Here is a 17,684-nt window from a genome sequence, read left to right on the forward strand (position 1 = left end):
ATGGACCGCCCGTTTGACACCCCTGTAATAGTTATTTAAGTGAATGAGTCGATGTGGCTGCAAAAAAGGCAAATGCAATTTTTGATTATATCAGCAAAAGTATGGCTTCCTAGCCGTAAATAATTCTACTTTAGTCCTACTTATTAGTTCTCACCAGAACTCTGTCATCTCCAATCATCATACTTTACAGAATTAGCCAAACTGGATCAAGTTCAAAAAATGGCAATGAAAATTATCATGAGATTAGAAACTAAGTTCTATAAGGATAGACAGAAGGAATTAGATATGTTTTGCCATAAGACAATTGAGAGAGGATATGAGAAAGGGTGCAAATACAGAACATCAAGATCTTTTCTCCATCAACCCAAAAATATACAGAATGATAAAATTAGGTTACAAGACAGCAAATGTCAGCTGAATGTTAAGAGGAAAATTCTAACAGAAAGAGCAGTTTAACAGTACAAAGTACTGTACAAAGAAGCACTTTTGATTCCCCCAAAAGTGGATGAGTTCAGCAGATGTATACAAAAAATTTATCACTGTTTTCATATAAATTCTTCCTTTGAACAGAGAATTGATCTTCATGGTTTAAAGGGTCTCTTTCAATTCTATTATTATGAATACTTTTTTTCTGTAACTATCCAAGTTATCACTTTGGATATCAACACTATTTGGATGAATATGGCAATAAAACAATAAAATGAAGTAGTAAAGAGTGACATTCACAGAAACATTTCCACAAACTATTTGTGATGGTCATTATAAAAAATCAGTATTCATTTCAGCATTTACCATCGCTGATTTCATGCACGAGTCCCTCATATTTTAACTATGATTCATTGAACAAACCTTATTAAATTCACACAGTTTATACACTATAATTGACAAATCACTACAGCTGACTTTGCACAATATGATAGGCTACAAATGCAAACAAACCACCTTTTGGTTTAGTGTGCTGAATATATTCAAGCTCTCTAAGTTTTCAACCCACAAATTTCAATGTAACCCAAATAACAGCATCTAGGATAGCATGCAGATTCAATATAACCTGCTCTTCCCCAAAAAATGAAACTTTTTTTTGTAAACTACTTGCAAATGAATCTGAATTCAATACAGCTTTTTTTCTATTCAAAATCAACTTGCCTTTTCAAAAGTATCAAATAAAAGCATGTTTAAGAATTTCTCTGAGGCAAGAGTAGACTAAATGAGCTTCAGAACTCTTTTATATATAGTATAATATACATTTTCTGTTGGACCATTACTTTGGTACTGGGTTCTTTAGCTGCCATGTATACTTTACATTACTTTAAGCAAGGTACAACAGTGTGGACAAAAAGACAACTTAATTTATAATACTCAAGCATTTTTTGTATCTGTGCAAGAACTCATGTAAATATTTTAAGAAAGTTAATATACCTAAACATAGTTGTTTGTACAATATCCTTAACTGAATTATGGTTTAATCAATTAACCAAAATGCATGGTTTGCATAGCAAACAGTGCCATAAATTAACAGCATAGGTAGAGTTCATATATTAAGTTAGCCTAAATGTGGTTGAATGTGGTTGAATCACTGCCAGTGATTTATATAAATGTTTCATATCAAGAAAATGTTCTTACCTGTATATCCTGCCCACCAGCCCCAGGATGCCACCATGGCTAAAAGCCATTTAAATAATACTCCTTCGATATGCCAAAACCATTTATTATCCAATAATCGAAGAGGTTGCAGTACTATCATGTACAGAATATAGGACGGAATAGCAACAAGGTTATTAGCAACCATGAAGCTAAATCTTAACAGTGCTTTCAGAAATATATAGCCTGCCCTTTGGGCCTTCTCCAAAGTTATAGCCATTCTTTTCACACAGAAGTTTGTAGTCTTTTCCTACAGGATAAGAAAGAGAAAAATTACTCAGCATAAAGTACACAATTTCATGTTTTTTTTAAAAAAATCCTTCCTGATCAAACATATTTTCATTTAAAAATATGGTAATAGATTTTGCAAGTATTTTCATGGTTTTTTTTAATTTTCTAGATGAATACATAAATATTGTTCTCAAATCTTTAAAAAAACATAATAAAATTCACTGCAGGCTAATAATGAGAATTACTTATTTTTATTGTTGTTATATTCACAACTGCTGGAAGAAATTTTACAATGCTGTTCCTCATACCCCTAGGGTTTGTGTTTTTATAAGAATATACATTTGACAAGATTATACATTTACAAGGACATACATTTTATCTCTCAATAAGATAATTGCATGTGAAGTAAATCTTCATTTTCAATGTCTTAAGTATGCCACAGCAAGCATACTAAAGAAATGTGCATTCTATTTGGTAACCTAATTATGATATACAAAGGGCAGATCTTTTGAGACAAAGAATTCCCTTTGCTCTTCCTCCATAAAAAATTGTAATGATGGTTACACATTAACATCAAGAATACTTAACTGCCCTTTATTTTGCAAGTGGAAATGTAGGTAAAGAGAAAAAATGAAAACATGCAGACTATTATGCTTTTAAGTGTATGCCTTGAGATTTTAGCGTGAAGCACTATAGAAATGTTTTCTCTAAATGATTTTTAAAATGACAAACCCATTAATTAGCAACATGATTAAAATTACCTCAATCCCTAAATTACAAGAAGGAAACAGTGAAATAAAAATACAAAAGCACCAGTTTGAATGACAAATAGGTAGCAAAAGGGAACAAAGAATAAAGACTCCATCCCAAAGGACTTATCTAGGAGTAGGATTTACTAAATTCAATGCTTGCATCTGGAGTATGTAGACTACTAAAGGGTTGGGGAAGGAGAATAGAAGAAAGAAAGGCTCAGCCCACACTATTCACTGGATCACTCACCTTCTGCTGCGCAGAGGAAAGGGAACAGGAGGGCCCAGAGAAGCCGGCCTGATGGCCTTAGCAATAGAGGGGGGTGCCTTGATCGGTGGCTGCCGGTGAAGGAGAAGGAAGTGGAGGCAGTGGCTGCAACTCTGGCGGGATAACGACGGTCTCATGAACATGGAGGTTTCTGGCCTGGACGGAATGGGCTGGGAAACACTCCCTATTTGCTTTGGACTTCCCTGAGGGGGGGAAAAAAAAAACAAGCGGAGATAGACCACTGGAAGAGCCCGAAACAGTACAAATGCCGGAGACAGCTGCGTTACAAGGGAAGGCGCCGTCCAGAAGACTTATCACACCCTAGCAAGGTTTGCACAATATTCGGGGCCTACGGCGATTCGCACGCCTTTCTCAAGAGGAGGCTGAATCCCGCCGCGAATTACTCCGGCTGGCGTATGCGCAACTCCCGCACCTGTTGGGGTATCGGAGCGCCGTGCGCCGTAAGGCAGGAAAAAAAAAGATGCGGAGGATGCCTCACATCTCAGCCGCCGCTGTCGAATATTTCGGATGACGGGAAACAGGCTCGAGCTCTCTGGACACGCACAAGTTTGCAAGGGCTTCAAAGAAAAGAGAAGCTCTACTCGTGCCCCGGCCAAATAGAGAACTCAGCGTATTACTCCGCTCAGAAGCATTTACGCTGTTTTATAAGTAGAGGAAGGATGGCGAGAAAATCCTCCCTCCAAACCATGAGTTTCACCATATCTTGCTAAAATTAACTTCCTCCCTATAGGAGAGGTCGAAAGGGTAGATTTTCACAACGGAAAAGGAGGGGATGCGCAGACACGGGAGGGGAGCATGGTCACTCAAGGTCTTTTTCCAAAGCATCGGGAGCGACCCATTCACCTATATGAAGTGCCTCGAAATACAGTTACCTTACATGCACAAGAAAAAAAAAAACTGGAATTCCCGCTCGCGTCCTCTAATGGCGCGGGGAGTTGGAATCCTGACCTTTGTTCCAATTCGGGGGAAACAGAAAGGATCCTAGCTGGAATAGACAAGAGCACAAACCCGGCCACAAACTTTATAAACGCTGGGAATGGGTCTCTCCCAGGAACTTGAGTTGGCTCCTTCCTCCCGGTTGAGAACTTCTTCCAAGGGCGCTAACGGTGTGTGCCTCCTCAGCCTCAAGTAGGGGACCTTTCGCAAACAGCACCGTTGCCTACCTAGGACACTCGTGGGTCGCTCTCCTCCGACCGACCGCCGTCGTCGTCTTCCCCCCCATCCCACCCCCCGGAACGAAAGCTCTGAAAAGGGTCATGTTCCCGAAGAAGGCATCTCCCGTTTTTGCCCAAAATGAGCCCCGAAAGGCAGCCGTGGACATGACGACCCTTGTCCCTTTTCAAGTTCAACCTCGGGCTCCAGGGCAGCCTCCTCAAGGGCGACAGTCACCCTCCTTCTCCTCTTCTTCCTCCTCCTCCATCACCGCCGCCACGCCGCGCTGCTCACCCAGAGCAAGGGGAGGATCTGAAGAGAGCGCCAATGAGAAGGAAGCGCCCCGACCTAGCCTCGGGCGGCAAGAGGGGGGGGGGTCCTTTCAAGGGCGCCAAGAGCCTGTCCCCAGCTTCTCCCCCAGGAGGGGCTGTTTCCCCGAAGAGCCCCGGCAGCTTCTTCGAGGCTCCCTCACTTATCTCGCTGCCCTCCTCCCTCAGTCCCTTCTCTTCCCCTCTCGAAAGGCGCCGCTCGCGGGCAAAGGATGGGTGGGGACTTTCCTACCTCCGACCAGGCGGCTTTCCTTCCAGGGCCATTTCTGAGGAGCCCGTCGGATTCATAACGGTGGCAACCGTGGCCGCCAGGGCCCTCGCCCACCTCGACTGCCGCGAAGAGGCTGCGCCGTGACCCCTCGACGCCGCCTCTTTCTCCTGCGGCTAACTCGGCTCGCCGGCAAGTTTCGCTGGCTCTCGAGGAGGTGGAAGCGAAGGCAGGAGCAGGTCGCTCACTGCAGCAAGCCCCGCTGTCTCCGGCCGATAGCTCCCTCTAACGAGCCGAAGCTTAGCAGTCTGGCTTCGTCCGTCCCTCCGCCCGCCAGTCAGCCAAACTCCCGGCGGGCTGGGCCTCAGCAGGCCGCCTCCCTCGCAGCTCCCCTCCCCGGTCCCGGAAGAGGCAGCGAAAGCGCGTCCTTCTTCCCGCTAAAAGGAACGCGAAAGTGAGACTATCGGAGAAACGGCGACAAGAATTGCAGCCAGTAAAAATGCAAAGAGGTTTAGCAGCCCTTCCCGTTGTCCTCAGGCTTGAATGGCTGTACCGGCAGCAAGAAGAGGATATGACCGAATGACTGCCTGGGCGACCTGACAGCGCCACGGCCTTTGCACAGTTCGTGACTAGCGAGTCCTGAATTTAAAAAGTCGCGTTAGGAGATTAAGACTGAAGGTCCAAAAAAAAAAGAAAAAAACCAGCCCCACCGCCTCATGTCTCTCACGTGTTCTCTGAAGGGCCCGAGAGGTTGTAAGAGAAAACTTGAGGCAGGGCCTATATTGAAAGTAAAACTTACTATTGTAGGCAGAAATAGGCTGAGGACTGGAAAAAGGATAACAACGTAAGGGGTCTGAGAGGAGGCCTTCAAAGGAAATATTAAAATATATTTATATATATATATGATGAGCTTGAGTGGTAAGGAATAAAATCTCTTACTGTGTTTAAGGACAGAAGCGGAATGGGAATTCAGCCTTGTAATCCAGCAAGTGAAATGGGACTAAAAAGTGTACAGTACAATTTTGGACATCCCTGTAACACCATTCTACTCTAATTTTCACTGTTGTTGAAGAGTTGGGTGCATGAATGTTTGTGGTGACCTGCATTTTTAGCTAAAAATAGTGGTTGTTGCATTACTTTTATTTCTTTTTATTATTTATTGTACTTTTCTAAGCATATGAGTAAACTAGTTTGTCTACAGAGAAGAGGTATTTATAAAAACATTAAAATAGGCTATTCTGCAACAACTTGGAGAAGAATTAGCATGTGCCAACAGTTGTTTAGGGACAAAACATAAAGACATTATGATAGGAACAACTACCTGGAACTCTGAATGTATTCTGTATTATAATTTTAAATTGTTTTCTCTATGAATCTATATGTAACCAAAACCACATAACACAAAACAATAGTCATTGCATGATATATCTTGGAATGATAAACTGAACTAAGAGCATCTTATACAACATGCCATTGTTTTACATCTATATTTTCTTATGAGACATTTGGAGAAGAAAAATAAAGAGTTGGCTGAATTAATTAAGATGAATTCATTTTCCCTCTTACTATCAGATTTGAATTGAAATTTGCAGCAACATTTAGAGGGACTCTGGCTTCAACTAAGATTTGTAGGAGCACATGTGACCCTGTTATCTTTCTCTCTCTCTCTTTCTATATATATATATATATATATCGCTGATTAGAATATATCTTCTAGAACGGGTGTCAAACTCGCATAGTGATGTTGGTGTCACATGATGTATTGGGACTTTTTTCCCCTTGGCTAAACCAGGCGTGAGCATGGCCAGCACATGACGTGTCTGGGCGACAAGCCACGACTTTGAACAGCCCTGTTCGAGAATATATTCTTTAGTCGGTTATTTAGGCAGATAGTATAGTACTAATTTGACCAGATGTACTTGTAAAAATATTTAAGTCAAAATTTATACTGTTTAGCATTTCAGCAAAGCTAAATATTTAATACGTCAGGCTTTAATAATCATTTGGTCTGGATCACTGAAATTTCAAATTATGTTTAAGATCAACTCCACCCACTGTTAAGTGAGGCAACCCTCACGGGTTAATTTTTGTATATGTCTTTTTAACTTGGCTGTAAACCACCCTGAATCTTCGGAGAAGGGCAGTATAGAAATGTAAATAATAAATAAATAAATAAATAAACCCTGAAATCAAGCTTTATCTTGAATTGCAAATCTGCAAATGAATTAAGGTGGGACATTAAATTTTATATAAATTATAAAATATATAAATTGTATAAAATATAACATATTCATATTTGATAGTTTGGACAAAAATAAACTTTGTAATCAAATCCTTATTCTTAAAGTCACAAATATGTGGCTGATGTTCATCCATAATTTCTAACTATGTAAAAGTTATTAATCTGCTTTTGATAAAGTTCATGGTGTTGAATCACTATAATTATTATAATATTGCAGGCCTGTCAAATTGGCTCATGGCCCAGATGCATCACACACAGGCCACACCCACCCTAGCTCCGCAAAGACAAAAACTCGCGATACATCACAGCACGTGACACGATAGAGATTGATACCCGTGTACTATATTGTGTACACTTCCACAGAGGCTGTGTTCTCATAATGCCATTAGTTCATTTATTGAATACATCTCAGTTGACTGGAATTGAGCAATTTTCTGTGCAATAAACAGTTGTTTACAGTTACAGCATCTGAGTTTATACAGCATCCCAGCAAAATAAGCAACCAAATTTTGGTTTAGAATTACATGTGAACCATTATACATAAGCCCAAATTATTCAGTAAATCCCATCTAAAATAAAGCATATTTTAGAAGTTTATGCAAGTTCAACTATTTTTATGATTTCTATAATTAGTTATTAACAATCTATTCAGCAAATCTAAATAGCATAGAACTTAATTGTTTTAATAGGCATACATAGGAATACTGTCAGTCTTGGAAGCCACAGTATAAACAGTACAGTGCTAGGTGAACTGATTATCTGAATTTGTATAAGATATGGTAGATTCCTAATAGAAATACTACTGTGTGATTAACAGTTTGCTCCACCTCTGAGAACTACCAGCACTAAGACATCAGTGAAAATTTCTACTTCTCCTGTGACTATTTGGCATACATTAAATGACAGTTTTCAGTTACAGCTAAGAGTGTCAACTTTATATTCTACAACACTGATCTTAATAGACCTTGTTTACTTACTATTTCAGCCAATTATTTTTAAATTAAAAGTAAGGTTATCACTATTACATAGAATAAAACCTTCAATTTGTATCATATATGATAATGTGTAATCCCTTCTACATTTCAGCTTTCAGTAAGAAAATTTACCTTTGAAGAAGATAGCTATCATCGGACATGAACTTTGCTTATCTGTGGCCTGTCAGTTAATAGGTTTCAAATTATTTAGTACTTGACAATTAATGTTTAACTTATTTTTTCTAGTATTTTGAGTCAAATCACATGTTATTCAAGAGATTTCAAATTATGGTACAATATACTACAGTTAACATGTTTGATACTTTTTTATTCCTGTCTTTATTGTCAAAACTTCCTCTTGATGACAAGATGATGATCTTTTCCACTAATTCAGTTGTTCCATTATGCCATTGAAAAAGGTGATTTATTTTGCTACAAATAACCAAACACCAGCTTGAGCCAGTAAGTTAAAATCTGAACATAGAAGAACGCAGTCCATATCCTTTGTCTACCTGCATATGTAAGATTGTGGATAGGTTTTCATTCAGTTGCTCTCAGTCCCAGCTCCCAGTGCATAAAATAAGAATTAAATATTATCCAATTACTCTCATAAAATTTGTTGTTCACTTTCCTACTCAAATTCTATAACATTGGCAGTAGGTGGGTTGGTAGAGGAAAAAAAACTTGATGTCATACCAAGTCTTTCATTTCTGCACATTGCATGAGAAAAGAGGGAAGTAAAATACAAAACAGCTATTTTCATAAACAGTCCTAAATTTTCAGCAAAATTTAATTTTGAGTTTTCCAACTGGTTGAACTCCAGATGTGATTAATTCCCCAAAATTCCAGCCAGTATAGGTATCACAGGACATTATTAATCTGGAAGGACACAAGTTGGGAAAGGCTGATATATCTTAACTCACAGTTTTAAAAATCTGACATATCACACATAAACAGGAAAATACATTTTCCATAATTAGACAATTATTAATGAAACATCAAATAGGTATTGAAATTTACTGATGATGATTATACAGAAGATCAGTTGGTATTGGTCAAATTGGCACAAATATACATTAAGACTTAATTCAGGAAGTAATTTAATTCAGTGAGCAAGACACTAGCATGAAACAATTATCAGATTTGTTTACTGCAAGTTAATTATACAGTTGCTGAAGTACAAGTTCCAGCTTGTTAATCTTTTTAAAAGAGAGTGTAGAGAGTGCATAATGCAAAAGTACTCAAGTAGTCATTTGTATGTAGATTAAATCTAAATCTCACTCAAACTTTGTGGAAATCCTATAGTCAGAGAGGCTGGTTTATGACTTTCTTAAGTTTTAGCACTTTTGAATGGCAGGGGCCTATTTTTACATGAAAAGAAAGAATCAGCCCTTACCACATACCTGTTAATTATTCACCATGGTTATTGTGAGTTAATACATATTAACCAGGGAGACAAATTATTATTTATATAATGCCATTTTCAAAGAGTTTATCCTCTTCTTTCGGTATAAGTCAGACAGTTAAGTCAAATGGAATGATAAATGATAATAATGACACTAATGATAAATGATAATAATGAGACTAAAGACAGGGTCTGCCAGTAAAATAGATTTATGACAGAAAAATGTGAGTATTTGAAAGAAGTTAACTCCTTCAACAAGGAAATGCTTTTTTGATCTATTGGTCTTCCACAAACTGAAGCAGGGTCTTTTATGGGAGACTGATGAAAAAAGATAAGATGGCAGCCATAACTGAAAAATCGAAGTTCCATCCTTATTTGTGTGACTTACATAGATATTACTTATTATGATACTGTGTAGGAAAGAAAGAATGGCCTTGAGGAATAGGAGAAAGAGCTGCTATCAACAATCAGATAAAAGAGGACCTGGTGCAGAGGAAGAATTAGGAATGGAAATACAACCCTCCCTCATTCTCACAAAGATAAAGGGATGGAAGCACATTTACGCTTGAATGATTCTGTTATTGCAACATTGCAATAAAAAGTAGTACAGTATTGACCTATGTGGCATTGGATTCTTAAGTCTGATCTACTTTCAAAGGGCTGACAGTACCAAGAAATAGTGCAGAGGTAAAAAGTTTCACAAGCTCAAGTAATATTTAATATTTCAAATAGTAATGGAGTCCTGTCTCACTCTAAAAAAAACAATCCAGTAAAAACTAAAGGCATAGAAAACAGTACGGAATATTGTATGGAAAAATATATAAAACTTAATATAGGAGGGGAAATTTCTGGAATCTTGAATAGGGAGCATTTATGTTGCAATATTTTGTTGTATATCATTCTGGTTAATATCAGATATGCTATGTGATAGTGATTTACTCAGATCTGTTCCTACCGGCTGCAAAATCAATTGATCTTACTTCACTCTCTATACTCTAGTAGAAGGAGGTCATTGTCTTAAGCTTTTCACAAACATATAAATTGCATTTCAGAAAAGTCCAAGAGTCCCAGCATGAACACAGCTCTTACAGGGTAGTAGTAATGTCAAGAGTTTTTATTAATGATTTTCTGCAAATCTTGGCTTTTCCCACACTCCTGCTCTGTCACTGTGACATCAATTGACTTTATAAATCTCCCATGTGGAATGTTGGATTAGCAGTCTTCCCAATGGTATTGAGAGTTGGCTTGATTTCAAAAGCTTGAGGGATGGGATATCAACAATTGCTATTCTTGCTGGCAAAGAATTGTTGGAAGAAATATCCATCTGGGTTCAGTTCCAAGTGGGGACAAAGACACTGGAAACATGGAGACTGCTTGGAAAGATGGTTTAATGGTGGTCAGGATCACATGGCTTGAGATCCTGAACAGAAAAGGGCTGAGATCCTGTGTGCTCCCTGGTTTTATGCTTTTTCTGAGCTTTGAACTTTCTGGGGCACAGGAAGAGTATCCTGATTGGCTGTCAGACTCCCAGGGGGTGGGGGTCTTAGCTAGCCTTGCTGGCTGATGTAATCTTCCCAGGTGCCATGTGGTGAGTTTCAGTTGCTAGATGGGTTCTATTGTGTTGCAGATGATGGTGGGGGGATTGAGTGAGCTTGGCTGAGGCTTTAATGGCCCATTGACAAAGGTGGGGGGGGGAATCAGGAAGCTGCTTTAAAACATGTTTTTCCATTTCTCATCCAGGGAAATATATTCTGCCTTTTAAATATTTTCTAAAATATTTCATTCTTGGGGGGGGGGGTTTGCTAAATTCCTACAGAATCATTGCCCTGAGTGATTCTTTTTGAGAAATGAAACAGAAATAGCAATACAGTAAGTAGCCAGATTTCACTCCAGGTAAGATTACAGTGCATCAGATACATAATATACATCAAACAAATGAAGAACATCTCAAAAGACACATCATCTCCATGTGGTGACTAGTTCCTACCTTGCACTCAGATAAATTTAGGAATAAATGATTTGGAATGATTATTCAATCCCATCTACCATACTTAAAGGTAGGAAATAGTGAAATTGCCTACTCTCCAGTGAAACTGGATACTTTTGTCCCTCCCTGATCCTTTTTTCTACCTCTCCTTTTCTTACAATGGGATGATTTCAAGTCCAATTTCGTATAGAAAAAAGGGAGGCAGATAGATGTAAGTCACAACTGCTGAATGCCAAACTGGATATTATATAATAATAAATTTTTACATATGTTTAATATTGGGCTGTTCTTGTAAATAAAAGACTGGGGGAGGAAGCAAGTGCAAACAATTCTTCATTATTTTGTTGGAAGAAATATCCATCTGGGTTCAGTTCCAAGTGGGGACAAAGACACTGGAAACATGGAGGCTGCTTGGAAAGATGGTTTAATGGTGGATAGGATCACATGGCTTGAGATCCTGAACAGAAAAAGGGCCCGAGATCCTGTGTGCTCCCTGGTTTTATGATTTTTCTGAGCTTTGACCTTTCTGGGGCACAGGAAGAGTATCCTGATTGGTTGTCAGACTCCCAGGGGGTGGGGATCTTAGCTAGCCTTGCTGGCTGTCTCTCAAGCTTGCTTGAGCCTTGCCATGTGGTGAGTTTCAGTTGTATTGTGTTGCAAATCATGGGGGGATTGAGTGAGCTTGGTTGAAGCCTTCCATTGACAAAGGTGGGGAGAATGAGTGAGCTTAGCTGAGGCTTTTAATGGCCCATTGACAAAGGTGGGGGGGGAGTCAGGAAGTTGCAGGGAGCTCCTTTGTCTTTAAAATATGTTTCTCCATTTCTCATCCAGGAAGGTATAATATTCTGCTTTTTAAAATATTTCCTAGAATATTTCATTCTTCTAGGAGGGGGGTGGGTGCTAAATTCCTACAATTTCATTAAAAATAAATTAGATTTTAAAAATCTCAGCCTTCATATACTATCTAGTTATATTCCTTATAGCAAAATTAAACTAAATTAAGTTTAGAGGATTACTTAATTTCAGTGCAGGAATAATACTAATAAAAACAGGGTATTTCATTAATCCAGTAATCTTTACCATTAAGCATTTCCAGTAATCTTTACCATTGACCAGGAGTTTCTAAACCCTGACCTTACCATGCCATCCAATTTCATTTCCAGCAACTAAATACATAGTACTACAATGATAACAGAAAGTACATGCTGCTTTGGCCTCTGAATTTTGACCCTGTAATACTCTCTGTCAGTTGCAAAACTGTTTATCTGCATTCTTTTTCCTGACCCAAGTTTTTTTTTTTAAAGTTTTCCATTTTCCATTTCCATTTCAAAATCCACAACAAACAATATCCTAGGAACTCAATTTGCTAGCTAGTCTCTTGGCATATATTTCAGGTATGCAGAGGTATTTTTACTCCACTTAAAAGTAAATCTGGAATAAAAATAAAAATATGGAAAGCCACCCTCTATTGTAACATACAGAGTGATCCCAACTACCTAAGGCCAATTATGGAAGGCCAGAATGCTACAGCTTTTTTGTTGCAGTCCTAAAAAACAAATCTGGACCTACACCAGTATTTCTAAGTATTAGTAATTTGATGTATGGACTGCAATTCTCAGAATTCTGGCTGGGAAATTTCTCAGATTTTGTCCTCTTCTTTTAGTATAAATCAGACTGTTAAACCAAATAGAATGACAAATAATTGTAATGACACTAAAGACAGTGCCTGTTATGTATTCAGGTTTGTACCTTTAAATATTTGAGCGGGAAATCAGCACGTTGCTGATTGGACGAAGCCTCCAGTAGAACTGTATAAAAGGAGAGGTTTTTCTCCCAGCCAGTTGCTGGGTTCACCCTATATTAAAGAGCTGTTGTCACTACCCTGGTCTCCAGCCTCGTTACTTCCCGAACATAACATTGGCGACGAAGGTGGGATCTCGAGGCTAAGGAGAACCAGAACCGAGCTGAAGCACGATAGACCCGAACCCAGCAAACTCAGGGCAGAAAAGCGGAGATGGCCAGTTACACTCCGCCCGCACCATTTGACCCAGCTAAGGAGAAATGGGGAACGATATGACCCATTTCAAAGCTTTAGAAGCCAACGAACTGCAAGGAGTTCCAGATAACCGAAAAGGGCTTATTTCTTAAGCCACTGTGGTCCGGAGGTCATTGATATCGCGAAGCCCTGGCAGAGCCAACGCCGCTGCAGTCGGTGTCATGGCCAACTCTACAGACTTTACTAAAACCATTTCGCACCAACGCCGCCCAAATACGCGGCGGTTTGAATTGAGAGCGAAGGCAGATGGAGGGCTAAACCATCAGTGACTACATGGCCGCCTAAGAAAAGCGCCCAAGGACTGCGGATACCGCGACCCAGACGAGGTGCTCTCGAGCAACTCATCCGAGGCGTCAAAGACATCCGCTTGCGCGACGGCTGCTGGCAAAGAGCAACCTAACGCTGGCCACCGCTCTGGACGAAGCCAGAGCACATGAAATGTCCACCCAAGCGGCGGAGACACTGCAGAAGCCTGTCCCACCAAAGGCGAGCGCGAAGGCAACCCCGGTGCACCAGGAGGAGGTTCAGACCGAATCCGACGGTGAAGATGAGGAAGGGGTCTGCCGAACCGAGAAACGCGACAAAGGGGACAGAGATGAATGCGGGAGCTGCGGTGGTCAACACCAGCGGCAACGCTGCAAGTTTAAGGACGCGACCTGCCGGCGGTGTGGGAAGAAAGGGCACCTAGCTCAAGTTTGTCGAGCGGCCCAACCTTCCCGCCGAAAATTCAAATCGGCCAATCAGAGCGCAGAATCGGCAAGGCGACCCGCGATTGGCTCAAACAAAAAAGGCGCGGATTCCAACCAAACAACTGTGGTCATAGGCCTCGACCCGAGTGGAGAAGAAGATCTTCACCAAGCCAAAAATAGAGGGAGTACGGTGCCGGCTTGAAGTAGACACGGGATCAGCGATCACCATCATGTCCTGGGACACTTTGGCGAAGTCGCTGCCGTCCGTCGCGAAGCGCCACCTGCAAGCACAACGGCTACGAGTCCACGACTACCAGGGGAATCGCATCCCTGTTCGAGGGACCACCTCCGTCCGAGTCGAGTACGGTCCACACAAGAAGACCCTGCCCATCACGATCGTCGAAGGAACTCTGCCCAGTCTGTTGGGACTAGACTGGTTTCGTGCCCTGGGCATGGGAGTGACTGGCATCTACAGAAGTGACTGTAACCTGAAAGACATTCTCTTTAACGAGTTCAAGATGTCTTCAAGGACTGCCTGGGCAAGTACAAGGGGACCCCTATTTCCTTCAACTTAGACCCCAGGTAGCCCCATTAGGCTTAAGGCGAGGAGAGTCCCTTTTGCCCTAAAACCAAAAATCGATAAGGAGCTGGACAAGCTCATAAATCAGGGGATTTTGGTGCCAGTCGATCACGCAAAGTGGGAGACGCCAATCGTCACCCCAATAAAGCCGGACGGGTCAATTAGAATTTGCGCTGACTACAAGGCGACGCTTAACAAAGCCTTACAGAAAAGCGCTTACCCGGTTCCCGTGGTGCAACACTTATTGCACTCTTTGGGGCAAGGGCAAGTCTTCGCAAAGTTAGACTTGGCCCAAGCTTACCAACAACTGCCCGTAGACGCCCGCACAGCCGAAGCCCAAACGATTGTAACGCACAGGGGGGCCTTCAAGTGCACCCGATTGCAATTTGGGGTGAGTGTGGCACCAGGGCTGTTCCAAAACCTAATGGAACGACTACTGCAGGGGCTCCCAGGGGTAGTTCCCTACTTCGATGATGTCCTAATTTCAGGGGAAAACATGGAAGAATTGGGGGAGCGGTTAAGAAAGGTTTTGGGCATTTTCCGGACAGCCGGATTAAAAGTCAAGGCAAACAAATGCCAGATAGGGGTCGAATCCGTCGATTTCTTGGGCTACCGGATAGACAAGAAAGGAATTCACCCCACTGAGAGCAAGGTTAAGGCAATTAGGAAGGCTCCAGCGCCAAAAACAAAGCAGAGCTGCAGGCATTCCTGGATTGGTGAATTTTTACGGTCTTTTAAAGAACAAAGCAACCGTTCTATGGAACCGCTGCATAGGCTCTTAGGAAAAATACTGTTTGGTCTTGGGGAAAGTCGAAAATAGGGCTTTTGAAGCAGTAAAGAACCTGCTCTCAAGTGATAGCCTGCTCATCCAATATCACAACTCATTACCCCTAGTGTTGGTTTGCGATGCCTCCTTATGGGGTGGGGCTGTACTCAGCCATAGACTTCCAAACGGCACAGAAGCCCCTATAGCTTTTACTCTAGAACGATGTCCTCCCAGAGAGAAACTACAGCCAGCTAGATAAAGAAGCACTAGCCATTGTGTCAGGGGTTAAAAATTCCACGAATATGTCTTTGGGCGGAATTTTGAAATCGTGACTGACCACAGACCGCTACTAGGATACTGGCTGGCGATCACCAACGCCTGTGGCACTTTCGCCACGACTGACCCGTTGGACTATATTCCTAGCCGCTTATTCGCACAAGCTGCAGCATCGACCAGGAAAAGAAGTGGGGCATGCGGACGCGTTAAGCCGATGCCCACTACCAGGGGCGATCAAGACCCCACTCCGGGAACGCCCATCCTACTTATTGACTCTTTGGACTCTGGCCCAGTCACATCTAAGGAAGTGGCTCGGGCATCATACCGGGACATTGTGTTAAGGACTGTACTCGGTTGGGTACAGAGAGGGTGGCCCGCTGCGCCGGGCGAACGGTTCAAAGAATTTGTTAAAAAACGAGATGAGCTCTCGGCTCAAGGGGGTTGCCTGTTATGGGGTGATCGTGTAATAATTCCTGATAAATTAAGGGGAAAGGTATTGGACCTCCTCCACGAGGGTCACCCAGGGATCGTAAGGATGAAGGGGTTAGCTAGAAGCTATGTGTGGTGGCCACTCATGGACGCAGAGATTGCTGAGAGGGTAGGGAAATGCCAGGCTTGCCAAGAGTCCAGACCCCTACCCCCAACGGCCCCAGTCAGAGAATGGGAAAAGCCCCAAGGGCCCTGGTCAAGAATCCACATTGATTTTGCCGGCCCTTTCCACGGCCAAACGTTCCTAGTGGTTGTTGATGCATTCTCTAAATGGTTGGAGATCATACTCATGAAATCCACTACGGCCGAAGCAGTAATCGCAGCCCTGCGCCATCTATTCGCAACTCACGGGTTGCCGGACACTCTGGTGTCCGACAATGGGCCTCAATTCACGGCAGCCCAGTTTGAAGAATACCTGGCAGAGGAGGGCATCCGACATGCCCTCTCTGCGCCTTTCCACCCTGCGTCGAATGGCCTTGCAGAGCGTTCCGTCCGGAGCGCTAAGGAGGCATTGTCCAGGCTCAAGCCAGGTGACTGGCAAACAAAGATAGACTTTTTCCTAGCCGTCCAGCACAGAACCCCAAGCACGGCCACCGGGAAAAGCCCAGCCAAATTACTAATGGGACGGAAACTCCGATGCCCACTTGACCGTTTGAATCCCCATTACACACCAGAGGGTTACAAGGGGGAACTAGAAAAGACAAGGGAAATGAGCATAGGCGACCGGGTGTGGGCCCGAAACTATGGGGACGGCCCTAGTTGGTTTGCAGGACAAATAATAAAGATAACCGGCCCAAAATCGTACGTGGTAGAGCTACCAGACAACCGAGTGTGGAGGCGCCACATAGATCAAATAAGGAAACGAATAACTGATCAAACCGAACCAAATGAAACAGATCATGACCAATACCAATTTGAATTCACAGCTGACAATGACCCGGGGGAGGCGCAAGACTTAGCTGAGGTCCCAGAGTTCCAGCGACGCCATCAGGTTCCCGAGGGAAACAGCAGGACAATTTCAAAATAATCCAAGGCCGGATGGCCAAGAAAAGAGTCGGCCAATAATCCGGAGCCCGTTGGCTCAGAGAGAGAGCTGGGAGGAGAAAACAGCCCCTCCGACCAGCTCAAAACACCACCCAGAACTGAACCGCGCAGGTCAGAAAGAACTAGGAGACGCCCAGGTTATTTGCGTGACTACGTCGAAAAATAACATGTAAATAAATATGTAAATAGAGGCAAAGTGTTTTCTGGGAGGGGAGGAGTGTTATGTATTCAGGTTTGTACCTTTAAATATTTGAGCGGGAAATCAGCACGTTGCTGATTGGACGAAGCCTCCAGTAGAACTGTATAAAAGGAGAGGTTTTTCTCCCAGCCAGTTGCTGGGTTCACCCTATATTAAAGAGCTGTTGTCACTACCCTGGTCTCCAGCCTCGTTACTTCCCGAACATAACAGTGCCTATCAGTAAAAGAACTTTATAACAGAAAAATGTGAAGTATTTGAAGAAAAATCCACATAGTTTACAGTTTCCCAGGTTAAGAAACACTGACCTAGACAGTTACGTTGTGCCTTACTTCCAACCAATAGGTCGAACTGATTTTGATCTAAATTCTTGTCTAGGTC

The 17,684-nt window shown here is 42.1% G+C and overlaps 1 protein-coding gene across 4 annotated transcripts in view; it reads right to left on the reverse strand.

Annotated features, from left to right (window-relative positions):
* The window catches only part of LPGAT1 (lysophosphatidylglycerol acyltransferase 1), a 65,774-nt gene extending 59,026 nt beyond the window's left edge, over positions 1-6,748 (reverse strand). The window contains exons 1-3 of one of the 4 annotated variants that reach the window (XM_058165328.1): positions 4,624-6,748; positions 2,872-3,092; positions 1,624-1,891 (exon numbers count right to left, since the gene is read on the reverse strand). In XM_058165328.1, coding sequence (XP_058021311.1) covers positions 1,624-1,861 — 238 coding nt within the window. In that variant the 5' untranslated portion in view covers positions 1,862-1,891; positions 2,872-3,092; positions 4,624-6,748. Of the gene's footprint in view, positions 1-1,623; positions 1,892-2,871; positions 3,093-4,073; positions 4,538-4,623 lie in introns of those variants that run through there. The other 3 variants (XM_058165329.1, XM_058165331.1, XM_058165330.1) reach the window with 3 other exon arrangements.
* Between the last annotated feature and the right edge of the window lie 10,936 nt (positions 6,749-17,684).

Source organism: Ahaetulla prasina, chromosome 1 (assembly GCF_028640845.1).
Source record: "Ahaetulla prasina isolate Xishuangbanna chromosome 1, ASM2864084v1, whole genome shotgun sequence".
NCBI lineage: Eukaryota > Metazoa > Chordata > Lepidosauria > Squamata > Colubridae > Ahaetulla > Ahaetulla prasina.